The sequence below is a fragment of the Cibotium barometz genome, chromosome 62 (assembly GCF_041138505.1).
Source record: "Cibotium barometz isolate CiBa-2024 chromosome 62, ASM4113850v1, whole genome shotgun sequence".
Lineage (NCBI taxonomy): Eukaryota > Viridiplantae > Streptophyta > Polypodiopsida > Cyatheales > Cibotiaceae > Cibotium > Cibotium barometz.
This window is the reverse complement of record NC_141107.1, coordinates 4,092,001-4,114,338: the sequence shown is the minus strand read 5'-3', so window position 1 is coordinate 4,114,338 and position 22,338 is coordinate 4,092,001. Positions and strand designations below refer to the sequence as shown.

General features: G+C 42.5%; 1 protein-coding gene across 1 annotated transcript; it reads right to left on the bottom strand.

The window, feature by feature from the left end:
- Positions 1–14,154: 14,154 nt before the first annotated feature.
- LOC147604040 (trans-cinnamate 4-monooxygenase-like) lies at positions 14,155–16,354 on the bottom strand. Its single transcript, XM_086795290.1, has 3 exons — positions 15,392–16,354; positions 15,120–15,262; positions 14,155–14,777 (listed from the first exon to the last, which is right to left on the bottom strand). The coding sequence occupies exons 1-3, from the start codon at positions 16,228–16,230 to the stop codon at positions 14,155–14,157; spliced, it is 1,605 nt and encodes a 534-aa protein (XP_086651416.1). The 5' UTR covers positions 16,231–16,354.
- Between the last annotated feature and the right edge of the window lie 5,984 nt (positions 16,355–22,338).

Below are 22,338 nucleotides of genomic sequence, written 5' to 3'. Positions count from 1 at the left end.
AATCTCTTTGAGAGGAGATTTAGGCTCAAGTCAAATATCTTTAAATTGAGAGAAGATTTGGACTCAATTCAGTGAGTCGTCATCCATGGCCAGTTGGACAAAAATCCATATGACAAACTTGTGCGAAATGAAAATTACATGGTAAACAATGAAAGAACCATATGACAAACATTAACAATGATAAACAACAATGGTAAACCATATCACTTTGCACCTGCAATCTATGTGTTGGGTCAGAGAATTGAGATCGTCCCTCCCCACCTTCTACTAATAAACGTCAAGTAGTGCAAGCACTAGTGATTATGACGGTAAACATTAACAATGGTAAACAATGAAAGGACCATATGACAAACATTAACTTTCCTAAACAACAATGGTAAACCATATCACTTTACACCTTCAATGTCATAAAATCATTACAAATATGTCATAACTATTTGCATAATCATTAAGATACATCATTTTAAAAATCATTATCTATTCTATCATCCTCATTAAGATCAGTATCCCCAAAGAGATCTATTTCTATGTACATTTCAGCATCCTCATCATTAAAAGTCCCTTGATGAAGGTTGTCCTCATCATCTATGTCTTCTTCCTCAATAGGTTTTCCAGCTTCATTGGTTTGCACCTCTTCTTCCTCAATAGATTTCCCAGCTTCATTGGTTTTCCCAGCTTCATTGGTTTGATGAAGGTTGTCCTCATCATCTATGTCTTCTTCCTCAATAGGTTTTCCAGCTTCATTGGTTTGCACCTCTTCTTCCTCAATAGATTTCCCAGCTTCATTGGTTTGCACCTCTTCATTTGGATCTTGCTCTAGTTGCTCCTCTTCATTTGCTTGCTCCTCTTCATTATTGATATCGTCTTGTTCTTGTTGCTCCCCACCACCCTGTGAATCCACATCACCCTATGTTGTAGCTCTAATTCTTCACAAATTTGCTTACTACAGGGGGCGACTTGAACTACAAATAGCCAGCGTGGATCTTTTGGATCCGCTTTAAAGACAACCTGCTCACAATGCTCTGGGCGCACAAAAGTATCTCGCTGATCAGTCCATACCTTTGTGGAGTCCACTTGGATGAAGCCACTCTTGTCTCTACGTACAGTTGCATGTGGCCCATTTGTGATTACCTTGAACCACTTCACATCAAAGATAAACAACTCAAAACTTCTAAAGCCAACCTTTAATATGTCTTGAATGGTTCCAAAGTAATCAAGCATTCCACTAATTGTGTTATCATCACTTGCACTTGCTCGACTTTCTTGAACAAATTGTGCTGTGACACCATAATCAAAGGTTGTTTTTCTTTGGTCTATTCGTTCTACTCGAAAATGATGTCCATGTGACCAAACGCCCCATATTTGTGATACTACAAATAGCACATAAAGATTGTTGTTGGACAAATAATAACTGAGACATGCAGAGAAAAAAAAAGAGAGACATGTAGAACTTAAACACTTACATGCCAATTGCATCCTTTTGTAAGCTCCTCCTCCTCCTCTGTAATAGTTAAACCAGCACGTTTGGCTTCTAAAATTGTAGCTTCTAGCCATCTACCTGTGGGAAAGTCCGAAAGAGCTTGCAGACCTTCTGGATATGGGAGATTTCTTGTAGTGCGATTCCTTCTGAAACTTAAACGATCTTGTACTTGCTGTCGCTTGAAAGCTTCATATGTCTCAATCCACTTCTCCATTACATGCGAGTTCAAGATGCAAAATTTGTTGATTTTTTCCTGCATATTGTTATCCATCTTTCTCTTAATGCCTTGGCCTTGAGGTTCCTCGTCACCAATGACTCACCTGTTAGACTCTTGAGACCATAGTCGAGGTATCTCTCGATCTGATGAACTTAAATATTCAGTGATGCAAACAAGGGACTCTTGTATCAGCCACCCTTCTGACATACTTCCCTCCGGGCGAGCCATTTGGCGAACAAATCCCTTTAATGTCTTCATAAACCTCTCCAAAAAGAACATCCATCTTGAATGGACTGTTCCAGCAACTGCAACCTCATCTACAACATGAACTAGCAGATGCATCTGGATTGTTAATAAACTTGTAGGGAAAAACTTCTCTACCATGCAGAGTGCCTCTATGGAGTTTAAATGCGCTGTCTCCAAAGTGTCTCTCTTTATCTCTTTTGAAGAAATCCAACACACCAATGTGCTAATCTTATAGATATAGTAGCTAGTGGGAGAGTCCTTTCAATTGAAACAAATGATTATTGTCAAGGGGAGCTTCTTGGTCATGGCAATGTGGCAGTTTCTATAGACAAATGCTTTAACAAGGATGTGGCTGTTAGATATCCGTAACGCCGCTACGGGCGTTACCACGAGAGGGGACGGCCTCTGGCTCACCACCCAGCCATAGAGGAAGAATGAGGATTGCCCCTCATCCCCCAGGCTATATAGTGTGTGGCCTGCCGTCCACACTAGCCTGGCCGCCCATGACTCCGCATGGGCGTCCTCTCCCACTGAACCCCGGATATGGCCATCCGGTCTGCCGCCGTCGGTCACAGGCATTACAGCCTACGTGACATTACCCCCCCCTAAGAAGAGTTTTCGTCCTCGAAAACAAACTGGGGAAACCTTTTGGAAATTGCACTACGGCGTTCCCAGGTAGCTACCTCCTCATCCCTATCTGTCCATTTAACAAGTACCTCCTGGTACACTTTATGTCGGGTCTGTCTATCACGATACTGTAGAATCTTTTCAGGTTCATGTGGTATCTTTGGTGGCTCTATCAAGTCCACCAAAATTTCTAGAGAAACTGCGTTCTCTAACCCGTGAACTGATTTCTTCAGTTTACTGACATGGAAGACAGGATGGACTTGAGAACTCTCCGGTAACTCAAGTTTATATGCTACGTCCCCAATCTTCTTAAGGATTTTAAAAGGACCACAATATCTCGGAGAAAGTTTATCACACTTTCCCGTTTTCATGGTTTCTGACTGCGCAGGAACCTTGAGGAATACAAAGTCACCTTCTGCAAAGGTCACCTTTCTTCGTTCTTTATCCGCATAAGTTTTAGCGCGATCCTGAGCGCTACGAATGCTCTCACGTGCGGCTCTGAGCATATCATTCATATCTTCAAGGAAATCCTTGACAGATTGAATCTTCTCCTTTTCTAGGCCTACAGCCATTGGAGATCTCGGCTGGAATCCATACATTAACATAAATGGTGTAAATCTAGTCGCTGAGTGTTTGGAGCTATTATAGGCAAACTCCAGTAAGGGTAAGTACTCTTCCCAATTAGATTGCTTCTTACTAACATAAGAACGCAACATATCCTCTAGAATTTGGTTAACTCTTTCAGTTTGACCATCAGACTCCGGATGATCTGCCGTACTCATACTCAGAGTAGTATCCAACTTTTTGAAGACTTCCCTCCAAAAATGGCTGTTGAACTTTCTATCTCTATCCGACACTATATCTGCGGGCAGGCCATATAGCTTGTAGAGATGTTCAATAAAGAGTTTTGCCAACTCTGGCGTTTTAACAGTTTTAACAGTTTTGCCAACTCTGGCGTTTTAACAGTTTTCTTTGTGGCAATAAACTTTGCCATTTTAGTTAACCTGTCCACTACCACCCACACCGAGTCATTCCCTCGACTCGTCTTGGGTAAACCAGTAATGAAATCCATGGAAATGCTTTCCCATTTTCCTTGAGGAATCTCCAGCGGATGGAGTAGTCCTCCAACCTTAAGACGTTCATGTTTATTGACCTGGCACTTATTGCATTTCAGCACATAAGTCTGGACGTCCTTAAACAAACTAGGCCAATAAAACTATCTTTTTACTAGTGCATAGGTCTTCTCAATCCCGGGATGACCCGCACTTGGACTATCATGACTTTCTTTAAGAATTTGGGCCCGAAAGTCACCAATAGTTGGTACACATATTCTACCCTTGTGGAGTAAGTACCCGTCGTCAATGGAGTAATTAGCATATTTCTCCCCTCGACGAAGTTTATCACTCCCCTTTGAAGCCGTGGCAGTCAAAGGTGATGAAGGGCCTACGTCAGAACTCTCCGGCTCCAAACTATACCCAGAAGACACTGCTAGTCTCTCCGGACTAACTCTCGCTTCCCTTCTCGTTGCACCTTCGGCCAGTCTCTCCGGACTAGCAATACGTGCCAACGAGGGAGGTGGTCGCGTCTGTGAAGAAGTGCGTACGCGTACAACGCGCCAGACCTCTGTAAAAGATGGATCATACTCACATAAACCACGTAGGGACTCCAAGAAATCATTCTTGAAGACTGTGAAACTAAGTTCATTAATCTGTGGCATGCGACTAAGTGCATCTGCCACCACGTTATACTTACCTTTCTGGTAACGTATCTGAAGGTCAAACTCTTGTAGAATCTCCGCCCACCGAGCTTTTCTACCCTTCAGTTCATTTTGACTTGAAAGCCATTTTAGACTTTCATGGTCCGTCCGTACCTCAAAAGTGGCACCATATAAATAGTGTCTCCACTTTTTCAGTGCATGAACTATCGCTAGTAACTCTCGCTCGTAAGCCGAGTAGTTACGCTGCGCATGATCTAACTTTTTACTTTCAAATGCAATTGGGCGTCCCCTTTGCATAAGTACGGCCCCAATGGCCTCATTACTAGCGTCTGTTTCCAAAACAAACGGCTCAGTTGGATCGACAATTGTCAAAACAGGTGCAGCTGCTACGGTCACCTTGAGCTTATCAAAGCTTTTCTATTGGGCGTCGCCCCAACTAATGTTTTTTGTTTTTGACCGTAACTGGTCAGTCAACGGGACTGCGATCTTCGCGTAGTCCTTCACATACTGTCGGTAGAACCCCGACATGCCAAGAAAAATCTGCAGTTCCTCGAGATTCTTCGGCGCTGGCCATTTAAGAATAGCCTCTACTTTTTCTGGCTCCATCCGCGTACCATCGGCGGATATAATATGGCCAAGGTAGTGAATTTTTGTTTCAAAAAATTCACATTTGCTTTTCTTTGCAAATAATTTGTGCTCTCGCAACAACTTGAACACTAGACGCAAATGCTCTATGTGTTCTTTCTGTGTCTTACTGTACACAAGAATATCATCTAGGAAAACTACTACGAATTTTCCCAGATATGGACGTAAAATACTGTCCATCAGCGTCATAAACGTCGCTGGAGCATTGGTTAGCCCAAATGGCATAACCAAAAACTCAAAATGCCCGAAACGGGTCCTAAATGCTGTCTTCGCAACATCTTCTGCTTTTATTCTAACCTGATGATACCCAGATCTCAGGTCTATTTTTGTGAAGTATCTCGATCCATAGAGTTGATCAAACAACTCATCCATGCGTGGCATCGGATACTTGTTCTTAATCGTTATCTGATTAAGAGCTCTATAGTCTATGCACATCCGCATAGATCCGTCTTTCTTCTTTACCAGAAGAATAGGCGATGCCCACGGACTTGAACTAGGCCGAATAAAGCCTTTGTTCAAATATTCCGTTAATTGTTTTTCTACCTCCTGTGCCTCGGAGTGGCTTAATCTATAAGCAGGTTTGCTTATAGGTTTTGATCCTGGCATAACTTCGATGCCATGGTCTACTTCCCTAGATGGTGGTAAACCATCTGGTAAATCATCAGGAAAAACATCCTGAAATTCCTCTAATAAATTCGTTAAAGTATCTACGTACTTTTTTTTTAATGTCTCATTCACCTTGGATTTTTTCTTGTTTGAATCACATGCATGCCAAACAGGGTTTTCAAACAGTGGGTCTCGTCCAAGGGTATTTTGTTTTTCTTGTTTGTCTACGCAAACATCATTTATCGTTTCATCTACGGAAACAGAATTCAAAAGAGGGTAACAAGCATATACCTCTGCTATCTGGTCTCTGCGGACCGCTGTACACAACTCCATGGAGGAAATAAGTGGTGTGGCAGGGATAGTACGGTCGCCCTGCAGGGTGATGACTCTATCTCCATGCTCAAAACATAGCGTGTTATGTAAGTAATTCCGAGCTAGACTAGGGCCCAAGCCATACAGCCACTCCCTGCCTAGATATACGTCTGCTCTGGCTAAGTGCATGACCTGAAAGTCAAGCGGAGCCTTGTAGTCCTGCATAGATAATGGGACCCCCAATACTACGGTATTCCATACCGTTTTGTCATATCCGTTGGCTAGGCCAACAGTATACTCATGATCACTCCGGGTCTCAGTCAATCCCAATTTCTTGACTAACGAGTAGTTCAAGAAGTTGTGACTAGCTCCATCATCAATAAAAACTGTGACTCTACGGCCACCTATGGTGCCATACATGCGCACCATGTCATGCGGACCTACAGTAGGCTGCCACATTGCTGGTGTCACTGAACAAGCGTGATGCTCATCACAATGACACACTGTCACCTCTCTGAACTCTGCGGAACTGAGAGGGAGTCTCTGCACTGTATGCAACTGCCTAGAAGATTTACCATCTTTCTTGGGCTCGTTGCCACTCGTGCTGGCTTTAGGCTTTGGACACTCAGCCTTCGTGTGTCCTACTTCATTGCAATTAAAGCAGCGATTTTCCTTTCGCGCTTTAATATATTGCTCTTTCTTTTGGTTTTCGGTGTCTCTTTTTTTTCTGGATGGTCGCGGTTTTTTAGACCAATGACCACCCTGTCCTTCCTGGTCCGTCCTATCCCCTTGTTTCTCACTGCCGAACCCTTTTCTTTTGAGGCCTGACCTCCTCTTTTCACTACCCTCGGCCCTACTAGAACCACCACGCGCACTACGACGCTTGATGTCATCGAATATCTGTGCATATTGAATTGCCTCTGCTAAGTCCTTAGGCTGTAGGGGTTCTACGTACTCAAGGTAATCATCTTTGAGGCCTCTCTTAAAGCCCCGCAATGTTTGGAATGCATCGATTCCTTTTAACTTGAGTACTATCTCCCTGTAGTTTGAGATGTACTGAGTTAGGGATTTGTTCTCCATCGAGCACTTGTCCCATAACTCCCAGCTTCTTTCTGCCTCATTAACAGGCAAAAATTCTTTTCGAAACATTGTTTCAAATTCCGTCCAAGTGGCAGGGCGAGTTGTCAGACTCATCCACCACTTGTACGCTTTGCCGGTTAAAGAGAGGCTAGCCTCTACGGGCTGTATACGGCTAGGCTGCTGTCGCAGCGCGTGCAAATCTGACCACTTCGCTAGAAACATATTGACTGAGTCCTTGTTTCTCTCCTTTTCCTCGCCACCAAAACTAGGCGGCTTTAAGTCTTTTAACAACGACGAAGCTGTCGCTACGGACGGCCCCGCAGGCGCATCGGCCTGTACTGCTGTAACCACTGGCGAGGCTACGCTCACCCGTGCTGTAGGAGCTCGGCTACCACGAGGAGTCGGAGTATTAGCCGAGGCGGCTGTCAGTGCATCTAACCGTGTGGAGATGCTCTGTAGCATCGTGACTAAATCAGCCTGGACTTTACCCATAGTATTCAATTTCGCATTAAGATATTTAAACAGTCCACTAGAGAGCTCCGTCTCTGTCAGGACATCAGCAGGGTCCAGTAGGTCATAGTCATCGTCGTCATAACCCAAGAGGTCCTCCTCGGTCCCCTCGGCGACGTCAGTGTTCATGTCCTCTGGCTCATCGGCCAGAAAGGGGTCATCAGCCAATGCGGCCGCTGCGGGCTCGCTGGGTCCTAAGACAGGGTCAATAGACGACGAGGGCGCTGGCGGATCACGAGTGATCGATAAGCGCGCTCCGGACCGAACAACGGTCTTCGGGCGTGTACGGCCTGACAATTCGGTCGGGGTCAAACCCGCGACCGAGGACAAGAGACTGGAAAAACCTAGAGAAGTAGAAGGCGGTGGGGACACACTACGCCTAGCAGACATTTTTAATTCTTGCAAAAAAATAATGCGAGAACTCGGAAATTACTAAAAAAACGCTAATAAAAATGAGCAATGGTGGAGAGAGAATAATAGTCACCCCCCTTTACGGTCGCCTGTCGATTTGTTGCGTTGCGAGCCTCTACAAGGACGCGTCCGGGATGCTCCGATCCGCGAGAAAATGCCTGCAACTCATAACAAAAATTAAGTGCGGAAACTATTATCCCTTGCCGGGATTATTTCTTGCGGGGATGGTTTTTTTTCCCCAGCCGAGAAAGAGGATTCTTTGAATTTTTCATTTTTAATTTTTTTTTTCAAATTAGATAATGAAAAAATATATATATATATATATAAAAACCAATGTTTTTTTTTTCTTTTCCTCGGTTCTGGCCGTTGGTGGGCGTCTGGCGTGTGCTGGGCGTTGTGGCTCTGGCCGCCACCGCCGTTGGCTGGCCGGCGCCGCCGCCGCTGGCCGCCCATGGCTGGCCCGGCTGGCTGGCCGCCGCCGCCGCTGGCCGGCCTGGCTGGCTGGCCGCGCGCAGCTGGCCGCCGCCGGCCTTAGTCGAAAACGAAGACGACGCTGCAATTCCTTTGCTGTTTGTGGCCGTGGCCTCCTCCCCGCATAGTGGCGAAAAGTGTATGCGCCTCACACTTCCACGCCATTTTCCTTTGTTTGCGCCCCAGGGCTTGCTGGGGCTGGCTGATTTTCGCCGCCCCACCCCCCACACACTGTTTTGTGGGGTTGGTCTGCGCCCCATGGCGTGCTGGGGCTGGCTGTTTTTCACCGCTTCTGCACACGGATTTGCAGCTTCGCCCACACACACACACACCTGGTCGTGGGGGTGGTCTACGCCTCCCTTAATGCATACGGTCTTTTTTGTGGGGGTTGGTCTGCGCCCCCCCCCTCCCCCCCACCTCCACACAGGCTTTTCTATTGAAAACGTTCAACGCAGAATATTGCGAAGCAATTCAACGCAGAAAAACACAAGAAAAATGAAAACAAAACATTTTGCTTACCTCGATGCTGTGTGACGGGGAGAGAGAATGAGAGAGAGAGAGAAAGAGTTCTTCCCTTCCCTTCAAAAGTCTTGGTTCTCCTTCCTCCACACATTCCCTTGTGTAGATAAGGGTGAGGAGATTGTGGATGAAAACCACCGAGTGGGCTCCGGTCCCCCGTTCACGCGCAGACTCTCACGATCCCTTCGAACCATGCTCTGATACCAGTGTTAGATATCCGTAACGCCGCTACGGGCGTTACCACGAGAGGGGACGGCCTCTGGCTCACCACCCAGGCATAGAGGAAGAATGAGGATTGCCCCTCATCCCCCAGGCTATATAGTGTGTGGCTGCCGTCCACACTAGCCTGGCCGCCCATGACTCCGCATGGGCGTCCTCTCCCACTGAACCCCGGATATGGCCATCCGGTCTGCCGTCGGTCACAGGCATTACAGCCTACGTGACAGTGGCCCTACCATTTTCTACAATGGATGCAGTCACGATATGTGAGGCAATTGGTAGCATTGTCAAATGGAATAAGCAATGCTTGCAAAGGTCACAAAATTCATCAGAAATTTTTGAAAAGACCATGGAATTTGAAGATGAGAAGAGCTTGGTTTCATATGATGATATTAATATTCGAGAAAGCTGGAGAGAGAAGAGTGTTTTGCTATGGTATGAGGATGAAACTAATTGCATTGGTAGTGGAGTCATTCTTTTGGTCTTTCCATATGAGGCAATGAACTTTGAAGTGCTTGGAGAAGAAGATGTGGGTGTGGTTATTGAGCAGGCATGTGAAACTAGCTCCTCAACATTGCCTACAATGGAAAGCGTTACCTTGTGAGATGGCCTATCAAAAGACTTACCTTCGAAGATGGATCACTATTATTGGATGAAAAAATGCAAGCAGAGCATATAGTCAACAATGGGTTCAACGGGAGCCTTGCTTCCTTACCTATCAAAAAGAGAAGATATTTTATGGTAAAAAGGAAGGGTAAGGAGGTGTATCATTGGACACAGTATCCCTATTGTCCACCATAGATTGTTGTGAAAAGAAATGATGTCAACTTGTAGATCGTGCAATGGTCTTGAATTTACGTAAATATTATTTGGGACAATGCTTGCAAGCTAGAACTAACTATGTGTATGACTCTCTCAGCGTGGCATGTCGTCATACTGATGCTATAGGAACAAGGCAATATAGGTTTGTTAATGAATGGTGAGGAGATATGCTCTAGAGCATGGTATTCCAAGGACATCGTTCTATCGGTATAGGGGGCAATTTGAGAATGGTATGCAAAGAGCTATGCATGGCAACAAGGGTATAGTCAGAAAGGGATGGGATCATACAGAGTTGGGTAGAGAAATAATTTGAGATTTTGTGCAGAATAACTCTACGTGCATGCCCCACAAAAGCAGGACTTTAGAGCTGATGGAGAAAGAGAGACCCAATTTGTTCTTCCATGTGTATAAACAAGTAGATATTTTAAATGAGGCGAATCTAACATTGAAACATATGAAACAAAAAGAGATGCCCATGTCTACTTTTAATAGGATTTGGAATACATAGTTTATGCATGTGCCTTGCCACCAAGACAAGTGAATTTTCAAAATGTGCTTCGTGCAGTGGAATCAAAGAACAAATAGGAGATATTGCCGAAAACTTCACATGTTACAATAGCTCAGTTGTGGAAATTTATATTATGCATGGTGTTTGAGCTCTCAATTGAATCCTCAAAAATACTTATGCATTATACACGATAAGATGGACCAAAAGAAAATAGCAATCCCTAGAATATTGAAGGTGCGCTCAAAGGAAACAGATAAATCCATGCAGCTACCGATATCATTAATAGGCATGATAACTCATGGACATGGTCAAGGGCATTATGGGCACTTTTCTCTCGGCTTATGGCCATAAGATCCAAATTTCACAATTGGTCTCTCTTGCCTTGTGTTTAAGGAACTTGGAGAGAGGTGACACACATGACTATGGGGACCTTGCTTTTATGATGGAATACCAAGATCCAATAGCACATTATTTAACGCCTTGAACTCACAAGTGGCTCTTGATCACCATAATACCTCAAGCTCTGGGAAACCCTCTTATATAGTTGTTGACCCAGATCTTGCATCTACATCTGAGGAAATATAAAACAACACACAACACATTGATTTCAAAAGACTACTAGAGAACCCAATGTTGCAATTGGATAATTGTGTATCTGAGAACAAGAATCGTTACTTGTTTGCAAATCTTTCTTTGTTGGTTGCTGGAGGAGCTTTCAAAATGATACAATTGGGTTTTCTAATGGTGAATCATACACACGAGGATATTGATGCAATGTTTAGTAGATTCTCTGAAAGGCCCAAGGACAAGCCAAACATTCACATTTCCACATGATGAATATTTTCAAGCAATGTCAAATTTCAACTCCAACACCATTCTTGATTACACAAGTTCCGTACTTCAAGACCTTCATTGATGGATACTTATGTGATGGCCAGGATGCCTTAATAGGACACTCAAAGCCACTACAGTTTCGGTTCTTCATGCAAGATAATGTGCCAATCATGCAATACAAGGTCCACCCAAAATCAATTGAGTGGCTGCCAAAAGAAGGTGGCATTGAGCTATGGAAAAGGGATACTGAGGGTAAGCCTATATTGCCAAGAGGGGAGCCATGTTTGTTGCCAATGTTTGAGTACATTAAAGACCACTCAGAGGTAGTCAAGGAAATCAAGGATTACACAAAATATTGGCAAAGATGGTCAAATGACCAAGGACCAAAAGCGGTTTTCACGTTGTACATCAAACCTTTGATCGACTATTGGAAAACTATGATGCAAGAGCTTCAGAATCCTAATGTAGAACAAGTTGGTTCATATGTAGATTTCTAGCCAAGAACACAAAGGATATATAAAGAGAATTAAGAGGAGAATCTTGATGATGACTTCTTGGGAATGGAAGAATCGGATGATCACTACTATGGTCCAATTAGTAAAAGGCCTAAGGAAGCATTTCAACCAATGGTTGATGTTAGGAATGGAGATTTTGTACTTATTTGGCCAGCAAATCCAATCTACCCAATTTGGCTAAGCATAGCACAAAGTAACATTGATGTGAACAGGTCATCTGAGAGCTACAAGAAAGCTTTAATACAGTATTGGGCACCAATTAGTAAACGAAGAAATGCAAGTGATGCCGAGGTTTATGCCAATTGTTGGAATAAGTTCTAGATGTGCAATAGGAAAGATCTTGTTCGTTGGGAAGATGTTAACTCAATAGTGTTTGCATGGGTTACAAAGGGACAAAAGATTCCACAAAGGATTAAAATACCACCAAACATTTGCTCAAAGGCACTTCAGAGCTTATGTGGTTGCGATGTGGAGAATGAATGAGGATGCATTTATGGTTCCATAGCTTATTTTCTCATGTAAATATTGAGAACATGGTCATGCTTTATCTTTTTAATATTTTGGCACCATACTAATGTTTCGTTTTAATATTTTGGCACCATACTAATGTTTCTTTTTTTTAATTTTGTATATCCTTCACACATTTTTTTTAAACAGTTGTGGAATTGTTCAAGTGCAATCGACTTAAATGGTGTATATAAACACCACCTAAAAAACAATTTAGATCAACGATGAGCAATGCTATATATTTTACACCACTTGTAAATTGATTTTAATCAACAATCAACAATGCTATGTATGTTACAAATATTAGTGTTTTTTAGTAACAAGCATTATAGACCTACTGAACGATAACTCAATTCATGCTTGTGTAAGAGTCTTCTTGACACATTGGACGGTATAAATCTCAAATTTAATGAAATTACCAAAATCAATGAAATTACTAAAATTACTAGGAGGCTCTATATTTCAGATTCCCAAAGTATGTGAATTTTTCCCAATTCCCTAATATTGTGTTAACTATATATATTTATGATTTAACAACTTTTCAAAAAAATAAAAAATAACACCAAATAATATATTTTCAGGAACAAATATTAGAGAAAGAGTTCTCATACCAAGAATACCTTTCATACCAAAACTGATAGAGCTTCCATTTGAAATGAGAAGAAGACAATTTCCAATAGAATTGGCATTATGTATGACAATAAACAAATCACAAGGTCAAACATTATCAAACCTAGGGTTATATCTATCAACTCCCATCTTCACTCATGGACAATTATATGTTGCTTTGTCTCGAGCAAAATCATCACATAACTTAAAGATTTTCCTAAAAGAAGAACGCAGAGAGATAGACACAAACAATCCCAAAGAAAATACAACAAAAAATGTGGTATATAAGGAAATCTTGGATATGACAACATAGAAGGTAAATGGATAGTTGGCAGACAACAAGAGGCAGGCAACAGCTAGGCTAGAGGCAACAGAAGAGGAGGACAATGTGCAATAGGTATAAAAATGAAGCATATAAACAATAAATTATTTGTTATTTGTTACATCTTATATTAACCTTGCTTTTACATTTCAGATTGCAAATTATGGGAAAACAATTCTCCATTAGAACAAAACTCAAGTTGCTCAATAGAGGGTAAACATTTTAATTTTAAAATATACAAAAAATTAAACTAATAAAGCTTTTTTCTTCAAATGTAGATCTGTATTCTTGGAGCGCTCCGATATCAGCAAATTTAATTGGAAAGCTACTAAAATATGCAAGCGAAATACGGGTTAAAAATAGCATGAATACATTAAAAAACTATTAATAAAAAATTCCCATAAAATAATTATTTCATCTATTTTGGACATATCTACCAAATAAGGAAAGAATTCGTGCAAAAGTACTTTTTTTTCCAAAGCCAAAGAGAAACGAAATGTATATCTAACATGCGGATATTATTTCATAAAAACAATAGAAAAGAGACAGATAAAATTGAAAATGACCCTCTACAAATAAAATTCTTTTTTTGGGATGTAAAAAACCAAGAAAAATAAATCATGTCGCAGGACATGCAAATGCAGAACATTACATAAACATATTTATACGAAATGTATCATACATTTAATGTATGACAATAAATTTTAAAAATTTGTTTTGCATAGAATAAATTTAAGCATAAAATAAAAATAAAAATAAAAATAATTGAATCCGCCGTAGGCCGCTCGATATATATTTGTGTAGTATCTATTAACTTTAAACATTTCACTTATTCTCAACCTCTATAGGGGTTCACGGTGTTCTTAAGAAAAAAAATTATTCTGTAGAATATGGTCAAATGACCAAGGACCAAAATCGGCTTTCACGTTGTACATCAAACCTTGGATCGACTATTGGAAAACCATTATGCAAGAGCTTCAGAAGCCTAATGTAGAACAAGTTGGTTCGTATGTAGATTTGCAGACGACGACGGAGTGGTTGGCGATGTGGAGGCTGAACTGGCCGCCCTCCTCGGAGGTGTCGACTTTGGATTGGCCAGGCGGTGGGAGGAGGTGGAACGATTGGATGAGGCGGCCGAGGACGAGGGCGAGGATGGGCATGGCGAGGACGATGCCCGGGCAGCTCCTACGGCCGACACCGAAGGGCAGGAATCGGAAATCGTTACCGGTGGCATCGATTTTGATGTCAGGGCCCAAGAACCTCCGCGGGTCGAACGCCTCCGGCTTGTCCCACATGGCGGGGTTGTTGGCCAAGTACCAAGAGTTCACGACGATTCTGCTCTCGGCCGGTATGTCGTAGCCACCAAGCTTGGCCGGCTTGAGGTTCATGTGCGGCACCATCAGCGGTATCGCCATGCGAAGCCTCATCGTCTCCTTCACCACCGCATGCAGGTAGGGCAGCTTGGGGATGTCTGGTTCTGTCAATGCGACGCCCTTGCCTAGCACCCTCTCCATCTCTTCCCGCACCTTCTGCTGTATGTCTTGGTGGTTCACCAGCTCCGCTATGCCCCATTCAACGGACCATAGAGTCGTCTCAATAGCTGCAGCAGTACATACATGCAGAATTAATATACAAGATATATATATATATATATATATATATTGTCAACCCAGTATCATGCAGCTATATTTAAGGTGGACGTCGTATGATCTTAATCAGCTCTCATGATCTTATACTCCGCAATCATGCAGCAAGGCGCAACGAGTCGTGAATTATAATTACTAGCACATACAAATTAGACGCTATCAATTTCTAGTGCGTCATGACCAACTAATTACCAACTCTCTCTGCATGATCCGAGGCTCGCGACCTCACCTGATCATCACCTGCGTAATAATAATTAGTACACAACATATAATGCCACTGAATTCAGTTTTTATACCTGCCACGTTAATGTTCTCCACAATGTACAACACATTGTCCTCATTGATTTCCCCATTCTTCTGCGCATCCAAAATGTGATCGATGCCACACTTCTCCTCAGACTTCAGATCAATATTCATGGCCTTGGAGCTCCTCAATTTCCTGAACCAAGATCACAATACAATAAGAATCCGGGCCCAGTAGCTTTTCGTGATTAGCTGATTAGAACCCCTAATCATCATTCACCTCATATTTTAACATATTCTACAATAGTATACTGCTTTAAAATACCTTCGACGCTCGTCTATGAAGCACTCTTTGAAGAGCTGGAGACGCTCTTCCTTCACCTTCTTGCACAATGCAAGATAACCCCTCAGGAAAGGCCTCAGAATCGGGATGAAATCACCATAATTGAAGTCAAAGCTCTGTGAAAGCCTACTCCTCTCCCCATTCAGCTTCTTGAGCTGCTTGAAGATGGGATCGTCCTCTGTCTCAAACCTCTTGTTGAACATGAGGCGGTACATGTTGTTGTACATGAGCAATTGCAGTCTTCGTCTGATGACAACACCGGTGGTGGAGGCCTCAGGGCGGGCTTTGAGGTCGGCAATGGCGTGATCGATTTCGTCTTCCCAGCAGGCTCTGGATTGCTGCACAACTTTGTTAGTGAAGAAGGGGACAGTCATGATCCTCCTCATCTTTCTCCAGTGGTCGCCATATTCAGTGAACGCCATGTCCTGGCCTTTCCCCGTGAAAACGTCCAAGACGACATTGCGAGAGTGGGAGCCAAACTCTACCCCTTGTGTGTGGAGAACCTCCTTGGCAAGCTCAGGAGACGACACCACCACAAGGTTCCTTTGGCCCATCCTCAGAAGGAAAATGTGCCCAAACTTCTTGGCGAGGTCAGAGAGGTTTCTATGGTTGAGATCATTCCCCACTTGGAACCAGTTGCCAAATATGGGGAGTGCAAGGGGGCCAGGAGGGAGTTTGAGCTTGGGGCGGGCGAGGTGAAGGATGGCAAGGGAGACCAAAACCATTCCCAAAAGGATTATAAGTAGCATGGATGGCGCAGGAGAAGAGGTCGAGCTGGGGAGGAGAGTCGAAGAGACATCAGAGAGGGCCATGGCCAACATAGCTAGTCGGGCAAGAGCTAGTCCAGCAAAGGTTTACAGTAATTAAACACCCGAAGTACTGTGATGCAAATCGAGAAAAGAGAGTACGTGTGGCTGGGCTGGGAGAGCAGGAGGTGATTATAAGTGCACTACTCTTTTTATTGGAGGCATATTGCATATAATGATCTCCCTCTCTTGTTAACACATGGCCACTTGGGAAGTTTATCCAACATGGATAATTTGCAAGTGTGAATCCATCACCTTTTTATTAGAGGCATATTGCATATAATGATATCCCTCTCTTGTCAACACATATCACCTTTTTATTGGAGGACTATTGCATATAATGATATCCATATCTTGTCAACACATGGCCACTTGGAAAGTCTATCCACCATGGATAATTTACAAGATCCCACTGTGAGAGTGTATGCATGCTAAGACTATCATTCCCTTCAATTGGCCTGTACGGGGTTTTCATCTTGATTAATAGACCTCTTTATGGTGTGACTCTCTTAATCAACCTTCTCATGGTGATAGAACACATACATCTTATCCACATAAGACTCATGGGGGATTTCCTTCGTCTTGCCCCTTTTTACTTTTGGGTGATGACCTAGCACATGGTTGCATTGCCACATGGCACACACATAACCTTTTTCTTAAAATGTTATGTGTGTGGAAATTTTCTCCATGAAAAGGGTTGTTTTAAAATTTTAGGGGGAGGAAATTTAAAGGATCTATGGGGAAAGTTTTTTAGAGAGAGAGAGGGGGTGGTTTTTAGAGGGGTGCTATGCACTTGTGCATGTGTGTATGTTACCATATGTATAGAGAGTGTGCACATTTAAGCATGGGTGTGTATATCTAATGTGTGTATGTCACCATGTATAGAGAGTGTGCATGAGCATGGGTGTGTATATCTGATGTGTGTGCCTTTAGACATGTGCGTGTTTTTGAATTTTTATCATTCTTAGTTTTGTTTTAGGTTTCAAGTTTTTAATAATTCTCGGGTATGTGTATTTACAATTAATAGGAAGTTCTATGTACATACGTACAAGGGGGTTTTTGCCATGTGGCCTCACTAAGAGAAGACAAAGAGTTTCTTACCCATCCACCATGATAAAAGCCTTGACGTCATTGCCGCCGGCTTTGTAGCTTTGTCTTTTTAGTTCCATAGCCAGCGAGTTGGTGTTTGTGGATGCACACAAGTGCTGTGGGGTCATGTGGTAATCTTTTTATCATTATGGAGCACACATTTTGTTGTTACTTTTTGCTTGTGTGGGTAGTAGGATGAAGATTTACAATAGTGCACCACTGTGAAACCTGTTAGAATGTGTTTTACCACTTTGTTTTTATCAAGTGTAACCCCCTATCGTCATCATCCTGACTAGCTCTACTGGGTTTCCAAACCTTGAAATCACATGCTCGTGTAAAAGTTAAGCTGATGTATGAGTGTCAACCTTTCATGTCTAGGCCTCTATCCATTTGGTAAAATAATCAGTGGCTACAATGGCATAACAAGCTTGACTTTGCCAATCTGTCTGGCATATGGCAAAATCTATCCCCCACTTTTTGAATGTTTATTGCACAATTATAGGTGTTAGAGGAACTCTACCCTCTCTTGAGGCACATTGAAGCATTGACCTCATAGAACCTCTTCACAAATTCCATAGAATCTCCAAACATAGTTGGCCTCCATAAACTGGCTTGTAGGATCTTGTGAGCTGTCACTTTGTGAGCAAAATGTTTTCTTGTAATTTTGTAATGTTCTTCCTCTAGAACAGAAACGAATTCATCTTCCCTTAGACAACATGGTAGTTACCTAGTTTTATATATTTGTAAGACTATTAATTAATAGGGGACTACCAACTTAATAAGTCATCGCATCCTCTCCTTGTTCAGAACCTTATCTTTTAGGAATCCAGAAGCGAGGTACTCAAAAATTTGTGCAAGCATCAACTTAATAAGTTATTGCATCCTATCCTTGTTCAGGGCCTTATCTCTTAGGAATCCATAAGAGAGGTACTCAAAAATTTATGCCCTCCATTTAGGCACCAAGTTGAGTTTGAATAAAGCCGCATTTGGTAATTTAGCAACAACTCCTAAATTCCATCCCCATAAGAGCAACCATCACGTAATTTGCCTAGTTATGCATGGTTTGTTTTGACAAGGTATAACAAGGCTTGGTGATCTACAAAGAACACAAATTTATTACCTATTCTACTTAACCACATAAACCATTACCAATCCCTCTCGCTATGTAGTGGTATAGTTCATTTCCATCTCATTTTATTGTCTACGTGCAAAGCATACCGGGTAGTCTAGCTTGAATTCACATGACTCAATTGTCTACTTGCAAAGCCTAGTTACCAGGTAGTCCACCTTGAATTCACCTGATTTCATCAACACACAACCGATTGCGAAATTGGAGGCATCGAGGTGGACATGAAAGATCAAGTCCCAATTAGGTGGTCTCAAAATAGGTGCATTGCCAATGCCTTTTTCAATTCATTGTAAACTTGCTGACACTCTTTGGTCCATTTAAAGATTACGAGTGCTGTAATTTGTAATTGGTGGGTGGAGGTAGTTCACAAATTCGCTCACTTTACTTTCATATGTGGAAATTTCATTTTTTGATACTATGTGACCCATTGAATATATAACACCATGCTTTACCTAGAATTGACATTTCAAATAGTTCAAGGATATGTGATATAGTTCACACCTTTGAAATATCTTTCTTGGGAAATCCAAATGGTCCTTCCATTGTGTGTGCATAGAGATCATCTATAAAAATTTCTAACCATTTCTGCAAGTTAAGTTCCTTGAATGTAGTACACATTAAACTTTGAAATGTTGTCAGAGCATTGGTCAAGCACTGAATGCCATGACCTCTCGGGGGGATCACTTTGTCAACCCCTTGTGTAGCATGTGTGTTTAAGGGCTATTTACAAAACCCCCTACTTATAGATTTTTGAATTTTAAAAATACCCCTTCTATAACTCTATTTACAATAAAAGTACCCTTTCTATAACTCTATTTTCAATAAAAGTACCCTTTCTATAACTCTATTTACAATAAAAGTACCCCCTTTTATACAAAAATTTTCACCATTTGAATTAAAAATACCCTTATGTATGTAAATTTTATGTAACTCCACAAGAGAAAGAAACCCCTTCTGTTGAACTCACGTGCTATCTTACATTTTAAGTGGCTCCCCTAGGGGCGTGACCTTGTAGGTAAATGTTCCCCATGTAGTTTTGAATGCCATTTCATGCTAATCCTCAAGGAGGCTATAGACACTTGATTGTGTCCCAAAAATCCATCCAAAAAGTTATAAGTGTCTACCATTGCCACTCTTTCCAAAACATGTTCAGTGTAAAAGGGTAATGATCTCTCCACGTTGCTGCATTGATCTCTTTCAAATCCATGCATACAGCAGGATAGCCACCCGCAGCTACATTTAGCCCATCATCATATGCGAGTTTTTTAAGGTGAGATCTTTTATTTTTTTTATCTCCCTTATTCGCATCCTTCCCCATACATCCGAGAATGTAGCATGTGGGGGATTGGGGTACTGACTATGTACAGTCTCTATCACACTATCCCGCCCCTATCCGTCACATCATAGCAGATCACTCCCTCCACCTCTCTCATCTCCTCCTCTTTCAAACTGTCTCCTCTAACTCTTCTCCCTCTATCTCCTCTCTCACCGCGTGCCCTACTACCTCCCCCACCTCCCCCACCAAAGCACCCGCCGCCGCATCCTCCACTCCCACTCTTCCTACTGCTCTGCGGGTGGAGTCACGACTGGGGGATTGTCTACGTGACGGCTCTGAGGGAGCACGTGATGGTGGCTGTGAGCCCTGACATGATGGTGCTTGGGAGGGTGTGCGTGAGTGTGTCTAGGACGAGGTATGTCTCCTCGGTGGACGTGGAAGAGGAGAAGCTGCATGCCGTCTCGTCGGACTCGTAGGCACAGACGGCAGTGGAGTGCCCTGGATACTTGCGGTAGGGGTATAGACACCAAGCATGGAAGGAGGGGGATGGGCATACATGTACTCTGTAAGCTCAACTGGACCAAGATGGCGCCCAAAATGATTTAGCATCTCCATCAGCCAATTGTTGTACGCAAATGGATCGGATAAGGAACCTGGAATATCCATAAAGAATCTGCAAAAATAATCCTCATGTATATCATGGACTGTCTCTTGACTCACACAAATATCATCATTCAAGTCACCTATCAGCCTGCAAACCATAGAAACAGGAAACGCAGTCTCGTGTATACACCCGTCTAGAAACGCGTGTATACACCCGTCCAAAAATGCGTGTATACACCCGTCCAGAAACGCGTGTATATCCGCGTGAACAGTCTATGCAGACAGGATACACGCGTTTCTACACGCGACCTGCGCAAAAAAGATTTTGAAAGCGACCGACTCCGACAATGTGTCCTTATAAAAGGCCCACTATCGCCCCTATCAGAATCGTTCACCCAAAATCGCAACCACAAAAGCAAAAGGACGGAGACAAACCCAAAAAGCAAAGAGAAAATAGCATAAACAAATCTGAGGAAGGAGACAAGGCAAAGGACAAATTGACTCACCTCTAAAAAAGTGAGTCTTCTTTCTTGCTCGGTTTTCTCCCGTGTGTGCTCCTTCTCTGCTCCCTCCTTGCACTTAGGTTTCGTTTCTGTTGGAAGAGGCGAAAACAAAAGCAGTGTTGATATGTTAGTTCAAAATCTTTATTTGGGGAAGGCGGGCTATTTTTAGTTTAAACAGACCGTCCCGTTTATAAACGCGTGTATGTTCACGTGTATGATAATTTAGCTGCGTTTATACACGCGTTTTGCAGGAATTACCCGCGTTAATACACACGATTTTTAGGAAATAGTCACGTTAATACACGTAATTTTTAGGAGATATCCGCGTTAATACACGCGATTTTTATAATTTCATTAAAAACATATTATGATTTTGTGTTTTCTGGTTTGTACATAGGATGTCATCAACCTCCTCAAGCAGTTCTGGAGAAGATGAGACAATGCGTCATCGTAATCGCGATGTGTGGTTGGGACAACGGATCAAATGTATGTGTAATCGATGTTAAGGATGCATTGTACGAGCTCGTCGAATTACCTTGAATCACATCTCCATGTATGGAGAATGGAATCAAACAGGTTTAGAGGTGAGTAGATGTAAATTGATGGTATTCAAATGACTCATGGTATCCAAATGAAATTAATAGAGTTGTAATATATGAACTCTAATTGAAGAAGGATGCAGTACCACACCTTAACATGGTGCCTTACGCGCGACGAGAGCACGCAAAGCGTCGACGAGATGATGCTGGAGCTTCGGGATCTATTGTCAGAGATGAGTGGGAAAGGGATGACAATAGCCCTGCACCCCATGAAGTTGTGGAAGAGGAAGTGTTTGATGATATGGTGCGGAATCTTTTTAAGGATGATCCCAAAGGTATGGACGACGATGATATGGAACAAGAGCATCTTTACAAGGCTTCATCGACACCGGTTTTTGAAGGGTGCACATTCTCTATTTTATGTGCTTCACTTGAACTACTCAATATACAAAGAGTTTATGGATGGAGCAATAATAAGTCTTGACGCATTATTGAAGTAAGCATTCTAACTTACAAATTTGAATTAGTGGTTTAAGGTTTAGGATTTAGGACTAATTATAATTGATGATATTGGATGCAGGCTATTATCAAACATGCTTCCAAAGGGAAATAGACTACCCACCTCAAGAGACATAGCGAGGCGCTATGTGACATCTCTTGGAGGATTGGATTATGATCGCATACATGCATGCGTCAATGATTGCATTCTCTTTCGTGGGACGCATAAGGAGGCTCGACATTGTCCCACTTGGTGAAGCAAGGTATAGAACAGATATAAAGAGTTTTGATGTACCTCGTAAAGTCTTGCGACACTTTCCTATAATTCCTCCATCAAACACATGTTCAAGTGCAAATCCATAGCAGAGCTCATGTCATTGTGGCACAATCCAAGACATATTTAGGCTTGACTTTCGTCGCTTCTTTGTGTATGTTTTGGATGTCAAATGGCAAATGAACGTGGTGGAAAAAGGGCCTAATGCAACG

What these genes read in the sequence shown, in the direction of transcription:
- LOC147604040 (XM_086795290.1), bottom strand. Translation starts at nt 16,230, where the DNA reads ATGTTGGCCATGGCCCTCTCTGATGTCTCTTCGACTCTCCTCCCCAGC. An exon ending in TTCATAGACGAGCGTCGAAG is followed by an intron (nt 15,263 to 15,391) that starts GTATTTTAAAGC and finishes ATCTTGGTTCAG; the next exon opens with GAAATTGAGGAGCTCCAAGG. An exon ending in GGAGAACATTAACGTGGCAG is followed by an intron (nt 14,778 to 15,119) that starts GTATAAAAACTG and finishes GTACTGCTGCAG; the next exon opens with CTATTGAGACGACTCTATGG.